The 18,666-nt window shown below is 44.7% G+C and overlaps 1 protein-coding gene across 2 annotated transcripts; it reads left to right on the top strand.

Moving 5' to 3' along the window:
- Window positions 1-6,086: 6,086 nt before the first annotated feature.
- On the top strand, window positions 6,087-17,754 carry tcf20 (transcription factor 20). Of its 2 annotated transcripts, none has more exons than XM_070847823.1 (5): window positions 6,087-14,459; window positions 14,677-14,770; window positions 14,916-14,965; window positions 15,181-15,281; window positions 16,193-17,754. In XM_070847823.1, exons 1-4 carry the CDS (start codon window positions 7,161-7,163, stop codon window positions 15,238-15,240), a joined length of 7,503 nt encoding a protein of 2,500 aa, XP_070703924.1. In that variant the 5' UTR covers window positions 6,087-7,160; the 3' UTR covers window positions 15,241-15,281; window positions 16,193-17,754. The 2 variants fall into 2 exon arrangements, with proteins under 2 accessions (XP_070703924.1, XP_070703923.1); XM_070847822.1 differs by having other exon boundaries at window positions 14,916-14,979.
- The last annotated feature ends 912 nt before the right edge of the window (window positions 17,755-18,666 follow it).

The raw sequence follows: 18,666 nt of genomic DNA, 5'->3' as shown, positions 1-18,666 counted from the left end.
CTAATTGAGATATTGTCGAATATTCCAGATGAAAAAGGATCAAAGACTGTGAAATTGTACCAAAGTATAACTTTAGAAGCATACACTTCAAAGGGACTGATGAACTGGGATTTCTGCTGTTTTTCATCTTCCTCAGCCCGCTGCTGTAATGCGAGGCCACCTTCTGAGCATCGCAGCAGCATGTTTGTTGTATGACTCTGACTCCATGTGGTCATCAAGGAAACTGCAAATCACTGCTGCTTTGTCATTGATTGTTGCTGTATAAATTGGATGCAGCAGGGGTCTAATGTTGTCCAGGCTAGTATTTTGTGTTGAGCGAAAACTTCTTTTAACCCACTGTCTTATGAAATAAGAGCAAAGTAATTCTAACAACACGCATTTTACATTTTAAGCACAACTATTTACACCTATACATATGCATATGACTGTATTATGTGACCTGTGGTATTGAGTATGTGTATTAGTGTACATATAAAACAAAAAACACCAATAATAATATAAAACTAACACCACACACGTGTTCCCACAGAACAACCACTGTTCTGCTGTGGGAATAAGTGAGTCTTACAAATGTTATCAAAGCATCAGCACCCAAAATGGAGCCATTATTGGTTATTTCATCCACAGCAGGCATAATCAGCAGCAGAAAGAACCTGCTAACCAGCCTCACATCTTCACATCAAAATCGCGCTTAAGAGCGGCGTGCATTCACAGTGAGCAGTGAGCACACAGCGCAGGCACTTATCCACTGTTCCTCTCTCCATGCACTCAGGTTATAGAACTTTGTTCCAGCTGAGCTTTTGTCGCCCATCCACTTGCTTGAGTAAAATCCTACTTACTTCCATCTCAGGGCCGTGGACATGGTGGACCTTCTGTTGAAACCCAGACACATTCAACATACCGCAGTTAATCTCATGTAAGTGTTTGCGTTGCTGCAAAATGTCCTCATTTAGTTTTGGCGTTTCAAGGGCAATGCATTCATTTTTGTGTGAGGGCTTACAGACTTAGCTATTGAGTGCAGATATTTGCTCAGATTTCTGTATAAGTAAATGCTGTCAAAATAGAAAAGCAGACTGTGCTGTCTCATTCAGCAGCTCTTTTGTAGTATATTCACAAGTGTACATGGCTGGGTCGTACAGGACTTTGCAAAGGTGAAGGCTTATATATACATAGTGTTGTCAACATACTGTATTGTTTAAATCTCATATTTATTCAAGGATCCGTTACATTTCATTGCGGTACGCAGATACCGCGCTGGAGAGGACATAAGTCGTGACAATCTCAGCCATTAGCCACACAATGCATTGCAGCCTTGAGATGTTTCCTGTAATGAAAATACAGTAAAATGAAACCGAAGTTGTCATATTCTACTATCATTTTAAATTAAAAACTGTGGATATAAGCCAACAAACCTATTCAATGATATTCTACAACAGACGACCAGCCCATAAAGGAAGAAAGGAGTCCTTTTGAGGCGCAAAACAGTTTTTCATCAATATTATATGAATAATTGTATAAATGATTTAAAGGCTAGATTTAGAGACGTTTTCTAGTGTCAGTGCAGGATCTCGTATTTTGAATTTTCAAAATAATCTCAAAGGGGAATTCAGGTTTTTACCAATGCAATTAAAGAATGTATGGGAAAGATACAATTTCTACTAAAAAAAAGACCTGCTTGGAAGAAAATCAGAATCATTTCTCTGTATCTACGATGGAACAGCAGACTTGAACTTACAGTTTGTGGTTGCAACAGTGCATTTTCTGCAAAAAGCATCAAACTTTGGCAACACAATAGAAGAGAGGAGACGAGAAGGTGGACGATTGCGCATGTGTGTGTATGCGTGGTGTGTGTAAAAACAATGTGGAGAGCATTCAATGTGTTCAAAACCGGTCGCTTTCTTTACAGCTGTGTGCTTTGAGCCTCCTCTGTAGAAGATTTTGTGACCTTGTCCGTGATGGAGAGAGTCTGTGTGTATCCCAGCAGGCGTTCCTGTTGATTGGATAGGCCTGGCTGGCTGACTCGCTGGCTCAGAGTATCAATGCCCTTTATCTCGCCTCTCAGCTCTTTCACTTCGACTTAGTGGCAATACAGGCACACAACTGCTTGTAAGCGATTCATGGCTGAAGATTTGTACCAGCGAACACGAGTGTCTGCGTGAAATCGCACATGTAAAAAGCAAGTGTAGATACGTAGCCTGAAAATTATCCACAGTTAAGGCTCTGTGATGCAGTTGCTATGGCAACTATGATAGAAATAGACGTGTATCTGCAAGGGAATGAAATGTATTGAACTGTTGTTTGGAAACTGAGAGAGATTTTACTTTTGTGATTGACAGGTTAAGTGAGTGACTGCATACGGGTGTGTACGCTTGTGTGCTCACTGTGCGTTTCAGACTGGATTTGTGTGACTGCGCATATGTGTGTGTGTGGGTTTTTTTTTTTATGTGCATGTGAGGTTTCTTTGTATGTATGGATGTCGTGATGAGTGTGTGTGTGTGTGTGTGTGCATTTGAGGGTGTGCATGTATGACGCGCAGCAGTGCATTAGAAGTGCAGCACCATGGACGGAGGGCATAGGGCACATCATTATGATGGTAGGAGAGTGTGAGTGGGTCTGCACTGCACTCACTGGCCCTGTGTGAGAGCAGATAAGCTGAGGCAGAGACAACACAATACATTTAGGGGAAAAGGATTCTGTTCGTAGCACCTGCATTCTTATTCCGGTTGTGATGATGCTCTGAGCTTGTCATGCCAATCATTAACCAATGGATGGATATCATGGAAGATTAAAATATTATATTATAAAAAGAAAAATACATATATAGCTGCTCTGTGTGCACAATGGGTCTGCATTTCAGCATCAGTAAACCACAATAAACTTAAAATGCTTCAACCATTGCACTGCAATCTTCCTCTAATGCTCACAGATTGTGTTTTATCTGTTATTGACTTATTCATTTCAGACTTAACCTACCATTCCGTTCAACCCTGTCTCCTCTCCGTATTGCCTTTGTACCCTGGTGCCTTCATTAGGCTCCCCTAATTCATTTTCACATGAGATGAAATAAGAACAAAGGAGGCTGTGATCAAAAAAAAAAAACGCCAAGCTTGTGCATGCAAAAACTGCGTCTGCAATATTACTATAATATTGGATTTTATGGTAGAAATAGGTGGAAAACCAGTGAAATAGCAAAAGCTTCAGAGAGGGAGGGGAGTTGGAGGGATGTGATGGAGAGAGATGAGGGAGGGGGTGCAGGAATATGAGTGTGTATGCATTTTCAAGGCGGTCTTTCTGTTGCAAGAAAAAAAAAACACAGTAGTCTAACAGGAAAGCGAATAGGTCGAGCCACTGATGAAGGCATGCAAATGCAATTTAAGGACGGAAACTGACGTTTGAGATCTTCATGCGCTAGCGGAGGCTTGTGAGATGGCAATGTGTTTAATTTTAGTTCGAGATAGGTGGAATCACCTCAGCGGTGTGTGAAAGAGGGAGAGAGAGGCGAGGGAACAAGAGGGGAGGGGGCGGGGGTGTATGGACCTCACTGGTTACGGGACCCACAGGCACCCCGATTGTGCTCTGCTCTCATCATTTTTGGAGGTGAGGACAAAAGGAAAAAGGGGAAATCGGAAGAAAGGCCCGGGTTGTGAGTGTCGTGACGGGGCCCCCGACTTCGCCGCCGCTGGTCGGGGTTGTCTGGACTCAAAAGGGTGAGGGAAAAGCGGCGGAGCAGTCGACTCTAGACTGGGGTTTCCTGCCACAGCAGCGGGATTGTCACAAAACAGCCTTTCAGTCTTCGAGGGGCCTTGTATTGCTACGTTTCCAGGTATGCATTTAGAGTATCATAGCTAGCCTGTCTCTCACTGACGTGCCTCTCCCTGGCAAACGTTAGCTCTGTTTATTCAAGGGAAATGTCAGACTCTGTGATGGCAATTTTCTGATGCAGTAACGTACCCACACCAGGTCTCTTGCCAGTATACGTTATTTATGCTAGCTAACCCATTTACTCACAGCCCCACTGAATTTGTGAGGGGGGGAACATCTGCACCTAATCACCTCTCTTTTGTAGCTAAACGCTGCTTGGCTGTCCCGTGCCTTTAGCCTGCTCTAACTATCGTTTTCTGCTCCTTCCCGGAGCCTTGTAATAACGTAATAAACGAAAATTAGCTGCCGCGCTAAGATGCTAACTAGTGGTTTGTAGCTTAGCTAGCTACCAACATATGCGGCTAGCTCGCATATTTAATTTGCTAACGCTAACGTTACAAAGCTAAAAGAGGCAGCACTACAAGGCTAATTGTAATGCGTATACCTTGCTGTTGGCTAATGTGGCTGCTAAGGCTATGGTACAAAAGCCAGTGTTGTGTTCATGACAGCCTGAGACGACAAAGCATCAAAATATATCAGAGCTGGCGGTTGATGATCATCTGCAAAAACATTGCGTACTCCCTTATCAATGCATCTTATCAGCTGTGCAGTTGATTGACTTGCTGACAGACTGCACTGAGCTGGGTTTTATTAATGCTGCGCTGTCCTCTGTATTGTGAATGCTGCTGCCTGGTCGTGCAGTGAGCTGCTGTGATTAATTAGTAATCAAGATATGGGCTCATAGACGGATTGAGATCAATAGTGTCCTCCTAACTTAACCACTTTTGCACCGCATCACCCTCCTGGTTTGACCCTTAAATGTGACTCATGAGCATAGACCTGTATGTTTGTCTCCATTTGATTTACACAGGATGATCAGTTTGTTTAGTAGCCCTCCTGCCTCCTCCTGCACCCCCCCCCCCCCCCATTATAAGGCTCACAATACATTACAGTGGTGAGGATAGGTTCACACTAATGATCAGATTGACAAATAACACCAGTTACACCGATGGTTATAATCAGAAGCAGTGAGGACTTGTTATTGTGTGCCTCAGAGTAAGTCACTGCACACCTCTACAACAAAAGTCACCTAAAGTTGTGTTCTGGCTGTTAACCATTTTACAGTGTGTTTGAGGAAAACAATAGAGGCTTGTGTCACACGAGGCAATTATGGGCACTGACCCCATAAAGGTGGCGTCATCCCTTTAATTACCACCTATAATAATTAAAGTCCATTCAAACAAGTTAAATCCACTAAAGTGAATGTTCTTTAGTCTCATTGTAAAAAGGTGGGAGATGGACTGCTTCTGTCTTGGCTCCACGAGGTTGTTTGTTTACATGTGAAGCACTGTTTGTGACCTTGTCCATGTCACATTGTTGCCTTAATTGCATGCTGCCGCTAACCCACTTTTCTCTCCACCGACCCTGTTTGTTATCAGTCAGAGGAAGACAGCTTAGGTGTGTACTGTTAAAGCTCCAGCCACAGTCAAGGCTGTACTCTCGGTGCATATTAAAAGAGGAGCATTGATATTAAGCCAGCAAACCTTTTAAGTAGCGAAGTAAGGATTTGAGTGGCTAGTGTATGCACCAAAGAAGTGATGTTAACATTATTGTTGGCTTGGTGAATCTATTTGTGATGGACCTATGTGATTACTGCGGTGGACCACTGAAAATAAATCCACCAATGGGAATGCTGACGTGCCAGTCTGTGATGTGTGATCCTAGATCAGCATCAGATCAGTTTTTGTTCCTCCACTGAGCACAGTTTAAAAATTAAGAAGTTATGGAAGGTCTAAACAAAGGCTCAAAACTAATTTTGTACATTTTGTTTGTAATTGTATTGGCAAACCACTGAATTGTTGAAATTAAATTAATTAATAAAAATACTCAGACAAACAGAATAATAAACTAGCCCCAAAAGGCTTTTTAGTATTACTGTATGGCCATCTTCATAATGATTTAATTACAACAGAGCTTTAGCACAATGTATGGCACATAAAGGGTACTTTTTCATTATTGCATGCTAACTTTTTTGATTCATCTTTTGTATTTGCAGATCTGTAAAGGCTTCTGGTCAGCAGCTCCTCGTGTCTGCATGGAATTACTGAAGAAAAACAGAAAACAGGAGTATTGACTGAACTTGAAGTGGAATAAATGGATTACCCTCTTTGTTGGAAAATTGTTGCCATGGAACTAGGTAGAATTAAATGATGGTTGACAGAAAAAAGCAAAGGTAAGACAGCTACATGCTGAAGATACAGGAGAGCACCAAGAAGAATCTGAACACAAGAGTCACAAGAAAGCACAATTACTAAAAATAGGGACCAAAGACTTCTACAGTCCGAATGAATGCATGCAATAGCAAAAAACTCAAAAAAGAAAACCGTATATGAAAGGGAATGACCAAGAAAAGAAAGTCTCAAAAAGTATTACATTCTGCATCCAAGAGCTGATGAAAATATCAATGGAGTGTTTGCCTCTGGAAGTGTTTAGTGAGGGTCTGTGTTCAGGCCCCTTGATTCACGTTACTGCAGTTTTTGTCTCACACGGGTGTGAGTCAGGTCCCGGCAAACTTACGCATGTTGATGAACTTAAGGATTTGTTGTGACGGAACACAGTCTCAATGGTTTTATCGAGTTGGGTTTTTTTTTTTTTTTTTCTTTTTTTTGCACAAGAGACTCTCGGACCCAATTTCATCCTAACATAGCTCTGTTTGCTTGAGCTGTTCTTATAGCGGAGCATATACATGTAAAGACATTTCAGGTTGATCATCTCACTTGGTGGTGTGTCAGTCGTCCACGATATCATTGTTCGCTCAGTGCCAAACTGCTTCAGCGTCATGGAAATGACTGCGTACTTCTAATCTTCTGCAGTAACGACCTGCTTCAAAACATATCTTGTTTTTTTAATTTTTGAAAATCTTAAGACCCAGCTGATAAGTGAACCTTTTTAAAAAAAAAAAAAAAAAAAAAAAAAGTGACAACAACCATACTATCATCACATCCGAAAAGTACGATTTTTACCATTTGGCCTTTTCATATATTGGTAAAATCCTCGTCCGTCAAACCTCCCCACCACTTCCTGCTACAAAAAAGTGATTATAACATCTGCGATATATATTCCTCAGCTTGAACTCTTTGGTGGATTTCAAAAGCATTTCCTTGTTTTACTGCCAGGCCATAGACTCTCTCTTTGTCATTTATGGTTACTGCCATAAGCCTTCCAGTGTCTGATCAGAAGCATTCCCTGGTATAGACACTGACAGATATTTCCGTTTTTAATTCAAACTTGGAAAAACAATGCAGAATTTTTCTAACAGTCCGGCTCCCCCCTCTCTGCCGCCGGGGTTTAGTGGGAGGGGTGGAGGGGGACCTCCGTATCCCCCTCAGCCAGCAGACACCCAGATCTCCCCAAGGATGACAGATGATTACGTAGGGATGCAACAGCAGAGCCTGCACAGAGGCCATCACCACCCCAGTCAAGCCAGCCACATGCTTGCTTACAGTGCTCGAAACAGAGGAGCTGTGGAGCCACCGCCAACACAGGGTAACATTCACAGTGGCAACACAAACAACCCTTACAGGAAGGACGTCATGGATTATTATTTTTCAATGGGTGGAAAAGACAGGCACAGACGGGGTGGCATGGGTTATGGGGCAAGCTTTGGATATCCTAATATTGATGGACATATACCTCACCAGTACCGACATGCTGGTTCTGGCTCTGCACCATCGTCTGCCCTGATGTCACCATATCCAGTAGACTATGGCTCCAGTGCTGGTTCGGGTGGAGGTGCTGGTGCTGGAGCATTCTCTCCTTCTCATCAGTACAATATGAGTCAGAACCCTGCAATGCAGTCTGTGCCAGGTTCTCAGATGCAGCATCGCCAGCATGGGCAAACCTTCACAGCTGTCCACCATGGACAGCAGCATAGGAGCTATCCACACTCGGGGCACAGAATGACCCCTCAGTACCCACACTATTCCCCACAGGGTGGAGCATCCACAGGGTCATCAGGAATGTACAGCCCCCCTCCACAGAGATATCTCGACGGGGCTGCCAGCACTGGGTTCGATCCCAAAGTCAACAGTTCTCCCAGTGTGAACTCCAGTTCAAACTCAGTCTCCAGTTCAGTTGCTGCTAACAATGTGGGGCCAATGGAAAATGTTCAACAGAGTTACCATGCTTCAAATTATCCTGGATTTTCCCCACAGACACATTCACTTCATAAGCAAGCCACACTACAGCACCGCAACTCACAGCACAATTTAGGGGTAGGTTATGACAACTCTCTGAAGCAGCACCAGGGACCATCTCCAGGTTCTGTATATGCTAAACATCATCAAGCCTCCAATCCCAGTATACCTCAAGCAGCATCTCAAGAAATAGCCAAATCCCCAATGCACCCCAATGCTCAACAAGCCCAAATTAACCAAAACTTCAGCCCGATATCCAACCCCTCTCCAGCCGCTTCTGCAGTGCATTCCCCCAGTTGTAGCTCCTCTCCCTCCCCTTTGATGGGTGTCTCAGAGGCACATGGAAACCCCTCAGGACATGGTCCTTCACATCCTCCTACATCAAACCCCCGTAGCAGCCATGGTCAGGGTAGATTACTGCAGACCATGCCTCAGCTAAGTCCCACGCCCAACTCAAATAGCAGCATCAGTAGTTGTGGTAGCAGTGGTAGTCATAAAGCTCAAAGCATGAGCACAGTAGGAGGGAGCAGTCTTCCTCCAACAGGTCGCAACAAAATGGGTCTAGGAACAGGCATTGGATCTCGAGAGGAGGGCTCTGCTGTTTATTCATCCTCTGCACTTGAAAAAATGCAGGATGCCGGCCTGAATAGTCTTAGCGCCTTGAGCTCACAAGTAGCCAATTTACCAAACACAATTCAACACATGCTCCTCACTGACACTGTGCTTTCACAGAAGAAGGGGAAAGATGGGGGGCAGGTGCAACAGGCAACACATGGCATGCCCCCATCACAACCAAGGAGTCGAAATGCAAGTGCAGCTTCAAGTACTAGCACAGTTAAAGATGGAAGTGCAGGGGGGATTGGTGATGGTGCCAGCTTAGATGCTGGTGGTGATGAAGACTCCTCACTGATGTCAGCTGGAGGCTCAGCAGGGACCAAGGTGGAGCGGGAGGAGCAGTTTTCTGAAGGGGAACATGGGAGAGTGAGGCAGATGAGTGGTGCAAGCAGTGGATCTGAACCAACTGGCTATCAACCTCAGTCTCAGAGTCAATCACAGACTGGACAAGCATCAAATGTTAAAACGGTCAACTCTGATTCACCGTCAAAAGAACCAAGTGTTTCTGAAACAAAAGCAAATGAAGCTCTCGTTCCCTCTTCATCATCATCTCCATCTTTTGGATGTCAGTCATTAGAGGCTGGCCCAACTTCACATTCAGCACCTCCAGTTTCCTCATCCCCCTCATCCACCTCCTCCAGCATTCTTCCTCCTCAGCCAAATTGTGTCTCCAAACCTGATTTAACATATAATGACCATAGAGCTGGCCATAGGAAGACAACAGAAATTAAAAACGAAGTCATCAAAAATGAAGGTGAAGGCACAGTTGAGAAAACAGAGAAAAGTAGCAGCCAGATGCAAGGAGACGGAGAAGTCAATACACAAAATGGTCAGGAAAAAGAAAATAGGTTGCACACTGCATCCAGATTACACAATAATGAGAAGGAAGAAAAGCACACATTGGAGGAACAGCAGAGTGCCAGTAGTGTCGGTGTGATTGTTTCAGCTAGGTCTGAGGGAAGTCACACTGAAAAAAGCAAGCATCCCCAAGACAACTGCATAGAAGAGAAACAGTCACATTCGTTCTTAAGAGAGTCAAGCAGTCATAACGGAGATGAAGGTGTAGATCTGAGTCTGTATTCCTCCCATCACCAGAAATCAAATTTCGGACGGCCTCAAAATCTTCCTCAGTCTGGACCACATAAATATGGCCACCCAGAATCAACATATGGCTCAGATTTGTCAATGAAAAACAGAGGGAGGGCTGGCCCAGCGGGTGTAATGGAATCAAATTCCAGATACTTGGGGTACCAACAGCCACAAACTGGATACGGCCCTGGGCATCCAAAAGATGTTGGTTCTATTGCAGAGGCTTTGGTGAAGAGAGGACAAGGAGCAGGAGCTAAAAGTCATGAGGATAATTCACAAATGCAGCAGTTTCCAAGCCTTTTACAAGAAGTTCTGCAAGGTTACAATTTAGACAGACGTTATGGCAGACCAGAGCAGGTCTTTCCTGCCCATCTCCAAGTTCAACAACAGTTTCAAACCAGACACCCATTTAGCATGACTGAAAGTATGAGGATGCAAAGTGGAGTGACTGAGGCTTCGGCTCATTCTGTAAAGCCCCCACATCCAAACCAGAGGCATGGAAGTGAGCCAGATTTTACCACAGATCCCCAGTCCTCGGTGAAGTCAGCATCCAACACTAAGATATTACAAAATGCTGAAAAAACTGAAGTTGGTGTGTCCCAGAGTCATTTAACACAGGCTACAGAGTCTCAGCAACCACCACCAAAACATATAAACTTAGCTGACTATTCCCTACCACAGAGAAAAGTGTTATCTAATGTGTCAGCTCCATCCTCTGCTGTGCAGGAACTCCTTTTGCAAGAGCCAGAGCCACTAACAGGCAGCATTGGTCAAAGTGAGTCTCAGAAATCATCAGGCTCCATATTAGCCCCATCAGAGCGGCGCTCTGTCATCTGTGATGTGTCGCCAAACAGACGCAGCACACCAGAGAGGGACAGGGAAAGTGACAGAGAAAGAGAGCGGGAGAAAAGTCAGAGCGGAGCCTCTGTGATTCAACAGCCATTTTCCTCTCCGGCAGCAGCCAATGATCTGAGTAAAAAGGATACTGGAGAGAAGCAAGTGGTGAAAATGGAAACAGTATCAAAAGAGGCTGGCCCAGACGCTGCAAATGTACAAACTGATCATCATGGCAGCGGTTCAGCTAATGAGGCTGATGTGGATTATCATTCCAAGTCTGTTCACTCATCTGTTGTAATGAATGCTGACCCCTATAGGCGAGGTGGTGTTGATATTACACCCTTGCCTTCTCATCCTATGAGCACTAATCCATTATCTTCACCTTCAAGGCACCAGCCTTATCTTCATGGTGTTGATTTATCAACTGGCAGTGGCAGCAGTTTTCCTGGATATCGATATGGAGATACAAGAGAAGGGAATATGATGCCACGCAGTAACCCCCATTTTCCTTCCCACCACCCATACCATACCATATCCCCCCAGACTCAATCCACAAATAAGCTTCAAATGTATCCTCTCCCTCGTGGCCCGCCTCATCTCCCCCATGACATGAACGACTGGGTAAAAGCAATGCAGCACAGGCCGTCAAAGGAGATGATGATGCAGCCTGGTCCATCTCCAGGAAGACTTAAGGTCGGCCAATCAGAACAGAGACAGAGGATGATCTCTCAAACTGACATGCCCAGTGAACAACATGCAACCAAAACGTCACTCCATCATCAAAGCCCTTACTTTGATTTAAAAGTGTGGGAGTCGACACACCCTGTGAGAGAAGGCACTCGAATGATAGAGGGAGACTCCTACTACAGAACACAGCCGCCTCTCCCACCTCCTCATACTCCTGCTCCTGTAGCTTCACACGGCCCTGTTCCTCCACAAATGACTCGTGGCCAGAATGCCGCTGAACCTGAGGTCTCCAGAGGAGCCGCTGAGGAAGCCAAACATCCCTGCCCACTCCCTCCACAGAGCTCCACGAAACCCTCAGCTGAGATTAACTCAGCTCAGCCACAGGTGCAGCGTCAGACAAAAGCTGGGGGTTCTGGAGACACAAACCCACTAATATTGCGAAGGAGGGTTCGCTCTTTTATCTCTCCTATTCCTGCCAAAAGGCAACTCCAGGATGCTTCTCAGCAGAGGGCTGCCACAAATTCACATCACTCCCCCGGGGCTCAGTCTGAGTCTAGCCATCACAATGAAGATGACCCATCCAGTTCAGACCTCCCTTGTCCCAGACTCACGTCCCCTCTGCTTGGAGAGAGTACTTATTCACAGCCTCTATCTCCATCAAGTGGTAATACCAAGGTTTTGGGTTCCAGGAAAGGACGGGGTTTGAAACTGGAAGCAATAGTGCAGAAAATCACACCAAATATTAAAAAGCCAGCAGGCCATGCTGATGATGAGTCAAATCATTACTCCGGCTTCTCTCACTCAGAAATACCACCGTTTAATGATTCACAGGACCAAGACTTAGCACATTTCCCCAGGGTTGCAGGAGGGGACGACAGTTACATGGATGAAAGTCACTCATTAAACGACATGATTCCCTTCAGAGTAGTTGATGATACTGGGCCTTTACCTCCGTCTGCCTACCCGTGTGATCCTCATCAGACGTCCCAAGCCCTTAAACCACAAGACTTTGACTTTGGATTAGCAGCCGCCGTGGCATCCGCATCTGGTGACAAGGAGGATTTCACTTTGCTTGGACCTTTACCCCCTCCACCGCCTCTCCCTCGCCCAGTCCAGGGTTCCCCACCCCCATCTTCATCTGCCCTGTCAGACATTCAGCATTTCACCAACACTTACCAAGAGCTCGAGACAAGAAGAGGAGAGCAGTCTGCCGCTAACCTTCTTCGACAGAAACTTCAAGAATCTGGCATGGGATTTGATGATTATCCTGGCAGTGACTACTATGGAACCACCCCACCCCACCATAGTCAGGCTCAAGGACACATGCTGAATAGACAACATCAGATGTCCTCCGTCAGGTCCAGTCTGTCGCCACAAGATTCTAAACTATCGGATAATGTTGTGCCTAAAGGCTACTTCCCATCTGGCAAGAAGAAAGGCAGGCCCGTAGGGAGTGTGAATAAACAAAAACGGGCCCAGAACCCAGCCCAAGCACAGACGCAGGGCCAGTCTCAAGCCCAGGCTCAGAGCACAACTCTGAGTGCTCCTCCAGCCCCACCCACTCCAACTACAGCTGCTGCCACAACCCCACCGATAGTGCAGACTGCCGGCAGCACACCAGCCCCTGCAGAACCCCCTCTGACAGACAATGTAAACACTCCCGCACTGGCCCCACCCGTTTTAACCCAGGTAGTGAAACTGGATGTTGAGAGTGAGGACACGCAGCCAGAGATTGAGGTCAAACCTGTGCGAAGGAGACGCCGAGGTGTGAAAGATGAAAATGAGCCACTAGAGGCAAGAGGGCGACAGAGGAGGAGAAGGAGAGGTGCAGCAGCGACAGCGCCACCAGTCGCCAAAGATGACCCCGATACACCTTTGGGAGCAGGAGGGAGCCTTGGCGCAAATAGAGTATTTGTGGATCCAAATAGAAAGGGCCCGTTTGTTCCACACATACACGTGGAGAAGAAAATACCTGAGATTGGGGCCGTGTGCACCATTGTAAATGCTGAGGAGGACAAGATGAAAGGAGAGCGTGGTGCAGTCGGAGGGAAAGCAAGCGGGAGTGGAATTGATTCTCTCCTGACCTCAGCTCTTTCCTCCCAGTTATCAAGGAGAGACAGAGAATCAGAGAAAAGGGAGACAGACGAGGTGGAAACCACACTTCAGTCAGGAAAAGCACTTCCTTCATCTGGCTATGTTGTTGCAGGCCCTGTGATTACAGAGACCAATCACTCTGGGCGCCTGCTTTGCTGCCTGTGTCAGAAATGGGCAAATTACAAACACCTTGGAGATCTCTATGGGCCCTTCTATCCAGCTGAATATGCTGCAAAGCTACCCAAGAACCAGCCCCAGGTCAGGCAATGTCAAGCAACCACAGGCACAAACAAAACGGGACCAAATTCAGACATAAGCTCCAATGCTTTGAGCACTATCCAAGACACACAAACACAAGATGCTCAGTTTACCAAGCCTTCAACTGAGAGTGACTATGGCATCAGCCTAGATTCAAAACCAACATCTTTTACCACTACAGTCAGTACTGCCTCCATAGATGGTAGAGAGGAAACGATGCATATGGCTGGCAAACTCAGTAACACCGCCTCCTCTTCCTCCTCCTCCCCCACCACCAGTAAAACAACATCTCTAACCTGGGATTTGAATCTAGACATCCGACCTATCCCCGAGCTTAAGAGAGAGCCAGACCTGGAGATTGACCAGCAACAGATGCAGAAACAGCAACAGCTGCAGCTGCAGCAGCAACAACAGCAGCAGCAGCAACAGCAGCAGCAGCAGCAGCAGCAGCAGCATCAGCAGCAGCAGCAGCAGCAGCAGCAGCAGCAGCAGCAGCAGCCGCCGCCGACCGACGAAGCTCAACAACGACCTCAACACAGAAAGCTGACCTCGCATCCCCGCTTTAAACGGAGGCACAAATCTAGTGAGGACTCCCCCAGAATGGTGCCATCCAACAGCAAGGCGTCCCTCCCTTTCCAGCCGCCTCCGCCAGCCTTGGACTCCCTGGGGCCCTTGGCACAACTCGCCCAGCTGCCTCAGATGCCCATGGACCCAGAGGAGCTGTGGGTCCACGAAGGATGTATAGTGTGGACCAGTGGAGTGTACCTTGTCAATGGGAGACTGTACGGCCTGCAGGAGGCACTAGATGGCGCCAGAGAAACAGTGAGTGACCTCTGCATCTATTTGACCTGTTTTGTTTTGGGGTATTCCACATGATTTATAAATCCATGTTGACTGTAGCACTATTTCAGTGTTAACTGATAAACACACATGTCAGTAGTCCATATGTTTTTATATCAAATGCCCTACATTATATTAGTAATACTTTCATATGGTTATTGATTTTTATCACTTTGCCATTCTGCCCGTCTCTGCTCAGTGCTGCTCATACTGTGAGATGGTTGGCTCAACCCTGGGCTGCTACAGTAAAGGCTGTACACTTCGCTACCACTACCTGTGTGCTATTGAAGCAGGTGAGTGGATGCATTAAATACAAAGTGAAAATGCAATAATGGATCTTTGTACCTGTTTAAAGTAGCAGCAAATATTGGTTGTACTGTCAGAGCTGTGTGTATATCAATATCTGTAGATTACCGATATTTTCTGTCCCTCTTTCAGATTGCTCTCTGAATGAAGATAACTTCTCCCTGCGGTGTCCGAAGCACAAGGTAAAGAAAGAGAGGTTGGTTTACACACCGTTTCTAGGGAAGTTTCCTCATGTGTGAAAATCCTCTCACTTTTTCGTTTGTCACTCTAGTTTCTCACAGCCCAATCACCGACTGAGCCGTCGCACTTCATTTCTTTCAATCTATTCCTCAAAATCCAGCAATTTTCTCCCTGTCTTTCTCCGCCCCTCACCTCTCCTCTTCTCGTCCCCTCTCAGTTTACCCAGAGCATCCGGCCAGCCAAGTCAGTGTACCTGGAGCAGTCCGAGAGAGGCTGAGACAAACGAAGCAGGAGAAGAGACGCAGGAGCCTGGGAGCTGTAAGTTCACATCCAGCTGTATGTGCTTGTGTACCCGCATTTGCGAGCGAGTGTGTGTTTTCAGCATGCGTCATTGTCAGAACATTCAGGGTGTAATTAAAAGTGTGAACTAGAGTGCTAGAATGGTGCATCCCTAATTGGATGTTAGCGTGTAATGAAGGGATGTTCTGCAGCCAGCTCGCAAGTGTAAAATCCCACCTCACCACAAAAGGACTTCGATCACCACAAATAAATATTCATCTGCGGAACACTTTTTTTTCTCATTATTTAGAGGGAGACTGGTTTCTCATCAAGGCACCTTCAGTAAACAGGCACTAATTTGTTGCCTCGGGGCTGCTCATACCTTTTCTGTTCAGACAGTTTAATTTCACGCAGCAGTACAACGGCTCCTCTATGCTCTTTGTTGGCTGGTTCTCCGACTCCTGCTCTCACGCTCGTCCTCAGCACACCTTGGTGGCCGTACTCCTGCCCATCACTCCCTTTCACTACCTCCCCCTCACTCTCAGTCCATTCTGTCCCCATGGAAACTAAAGGCTGCCACACCATATCCCTGCTTTTCTTTCTCTTGAAGTAAAGATGTCAGCAGAATGCTGATGGTATGCTAGGGTTCCTCTTTACTTCATCATGTTATCAATATATATTATTTTTTTAATCCATTTGATTTTGGTGCATGCCTCAACTTGCATGTGTACATTTAAACAATATGGAGTCTGTCAGTAAGAGAGATGATCAGTAAAGGACTGGCAGTCATGACAGAACCTGTGATGATCTGCCCATTAGTCTCACAGAGGTTGCCTCCATTAAAGAAATGTGCTATGTGTGAAAGCACTTCAGTCTGCTGTATGGAAGTGCAGGGGCCTCGGTGATAATGCTAATCTCAGTTTCTTTTTTTTGCGCGTTTCCTTTTCCAGGTCAGTTTGGACAATAGAAGACTGACAAATGAGACTTGTTGTGTGCGGCAGCCCCAAATGTGAACGGACAGGACTGGCATCTGTTACAGAGAACAACAAAAGGGAATGTACAATTTTTTCAACAGGAATCAGCATCATTTACATTTAAGACAACGGAGAAAAGAAACCTTTTTTTTTTTCTAAGAGAATTATTGCTCTTTACTTAAAAGCAGAAAAAGAAAAAAAAAACATGGACGTGCAACACAGAGGAATGGAGTTCAAAAAAAAAAAAAACTACAACGATCAAAGTGGAATAAAGTGAGACATCAAGACTGATGGAGGAACTTTTCTGCAAAGAACAAAAGAAACAAACTTCCTCTCTAGGTTTACTTTGATTTTCCTCAGACACCCTCAAAGTGTTCAACTCTTGTTTATCGTCATTTACCTTTTTTTGTTTTCTGGTTTTCTTTTGATTGCTTTGAAGAAGCGCATCGGGAGCAAGTTGGGTGTCAAACCCAGAAAAGAAAAGGAGAGAATTTTGTATCCTCTCACGAGTAGTATTTTATCTTATATTAGGATGATCACAATTATTATTTTAGTCCTCATTATTATTTTGTAACCTCATCATTATTTACTCATGAAAATGAAGTGGATGTAACTCACTTTATATACAGTCAACTTATGAATTGGACTTTTTTTTTTTTTTTTTCATTCCTGGAGAGGAAGGAGGAGCCAGAGCGATGCTGTCTGGAATGTCAGGGTCGAGTTTGCCACAAAGACATTATTGCCTTGGAGAACGGACATCTGTTGCCTTTCAAAAGTCACGTGTATGAATGAGCAGCGAGTGTGTGTGAGAAACTGAAAAATGTTGATATCTGGGTCTTTGATTCCATTTTTGGTCCTTTTGAAAAGTGTTCTTATTTTTCATCACTGGGGTTTTTACGGTACAGATAGTATTCATGAAAAATCAGATGGACTCAATCTTATTTTTCAAGTACAAAATGTTCATAATGTGCAAAGAGAAGGACGGAGCCTTGTAAGAGGAGGAGATAACACTATGGACTAATGCATGTCCGCCATCTTTAACCATGCCGACCGGAAAAAGGTGATGGACGGGACGCTGAGGAGTCTCCATCGGTGTGGAACTGTGTACTGGGTGCACAGACGCGTATGCTCTACATAGGAAGTTCTGTTCGACTGACAGGCGTCAGTCACTCGGACAGTGATGAAACATTTTTGGAACTGAAAACTTTGGAGAGGTTGTCATACGAGAGGCTGTGATTGGCCGACTGTTCTGGCCAATGGGGAGCAAGCCTTACCAAGTACTTTTGAATGGTTTCCTTCTTCAGCGACACAGCAGCGGTTTGATCGGGAGATGCAAAATCTATTCAAAAGAAGCATTGCCATAAAATTTAAAAGTGAGTCGTACATGGTGTTGTCTTTATCATTTTTTATTGTTATTCTTGTAAAAAAAAAAAAAAAAAAAGAAGTCAAGCTGAGAAGAAGACAGTTACACTATCAAAACAATGCTGTATTAGAAACCTGTCAATATGTATATGAATTATGAATACACTTAAAAAATGCTTCAAGTACGCCCCCTTCTTATTTCTGAAACATTTTTGTCACTTTTGTTGCACTGATCAAATCAGCTTTCCTTTCCACTGTTACCAAACTCTGCCTCCTCTTCTCTTCTTTTTTTTTTGCACATGCGTTCTGGTATACATAAGCTATCCGCCTCTATTTCTGTCACACACACACACACACACCTCATCTCTCCCTCGTTTCTTCTTCCTGTCTTTTCAGTTCGAGGGGAGTGCACAAACCCACCCTGACTGTTTTCAGATTGTCTTTAGAAAACAAGTTATGAATGCACTCTCTCGAGTCTAGAAACTTGCGCCAGGTCAAGGGTTCTGTGTCTCCGTCAATCAGTGTCTGAAAAGAAGGTGTCACACCGTGAAGACTTCTTGACTTAAAGTAACTAGAGCAGCTTTAATGTAAAAATGGAATCTTACAAACAAAATGTCTGACTTAGCTTAGGGAGAAGGTCATGGAAGATGAAAGCAGATTTAAACAACATAACAGCATTTATATGATATCCATATTATGAACCAAGATTTGATATATTTCGCTGCAGTGGCTCATAATACAGCAGTGATTCTCACTCCCCCCCCCCTTCTTCAGTTACTGCAGGTTAGATGGAGAGAGAAGGGTATTTTTTTAGTTCATGTGAAAATAAAATAACAATATCTACATGTATATACAAAGAATAAAAGTTGAAATAGTTAGCTAACAGCAATGGAAAAATGATTGAAATAATATATATAATGTCACCAACCAAACTGATCTAAAAATGGACAGTTCAATTATATGAAAAAATATTCTAACAATATATCATTTTATACAATTAATATACATTACTATATAATAAACCAATATTAAACAACGAGTGACACATTATTGTCTAGCAGCAGCACAAAACCTTTGCATTGAGGTTA

Source organism: Pempheris klunzingeri, chromosome 17, assembly GCF_042242105.1.
Source record: "Pempheris klunzingeri isolate RE-2024b chromosome 17, fPemKlu1.hap1, whole genome shotgun sequence".
In the NCBI taxonomy this organism is placed as follows: Eukaryota; Metazoa; Chordata; class Actinopteri; order Acropomatiformes; family Pempheridae; genus Pempheris; species Pempheris klunzingeri.
The sequence above is the reverse complement of the archived record's forward strand: the minus strand, read 5'-3'. Positions and strand labels throughout refer to the sequence as shown.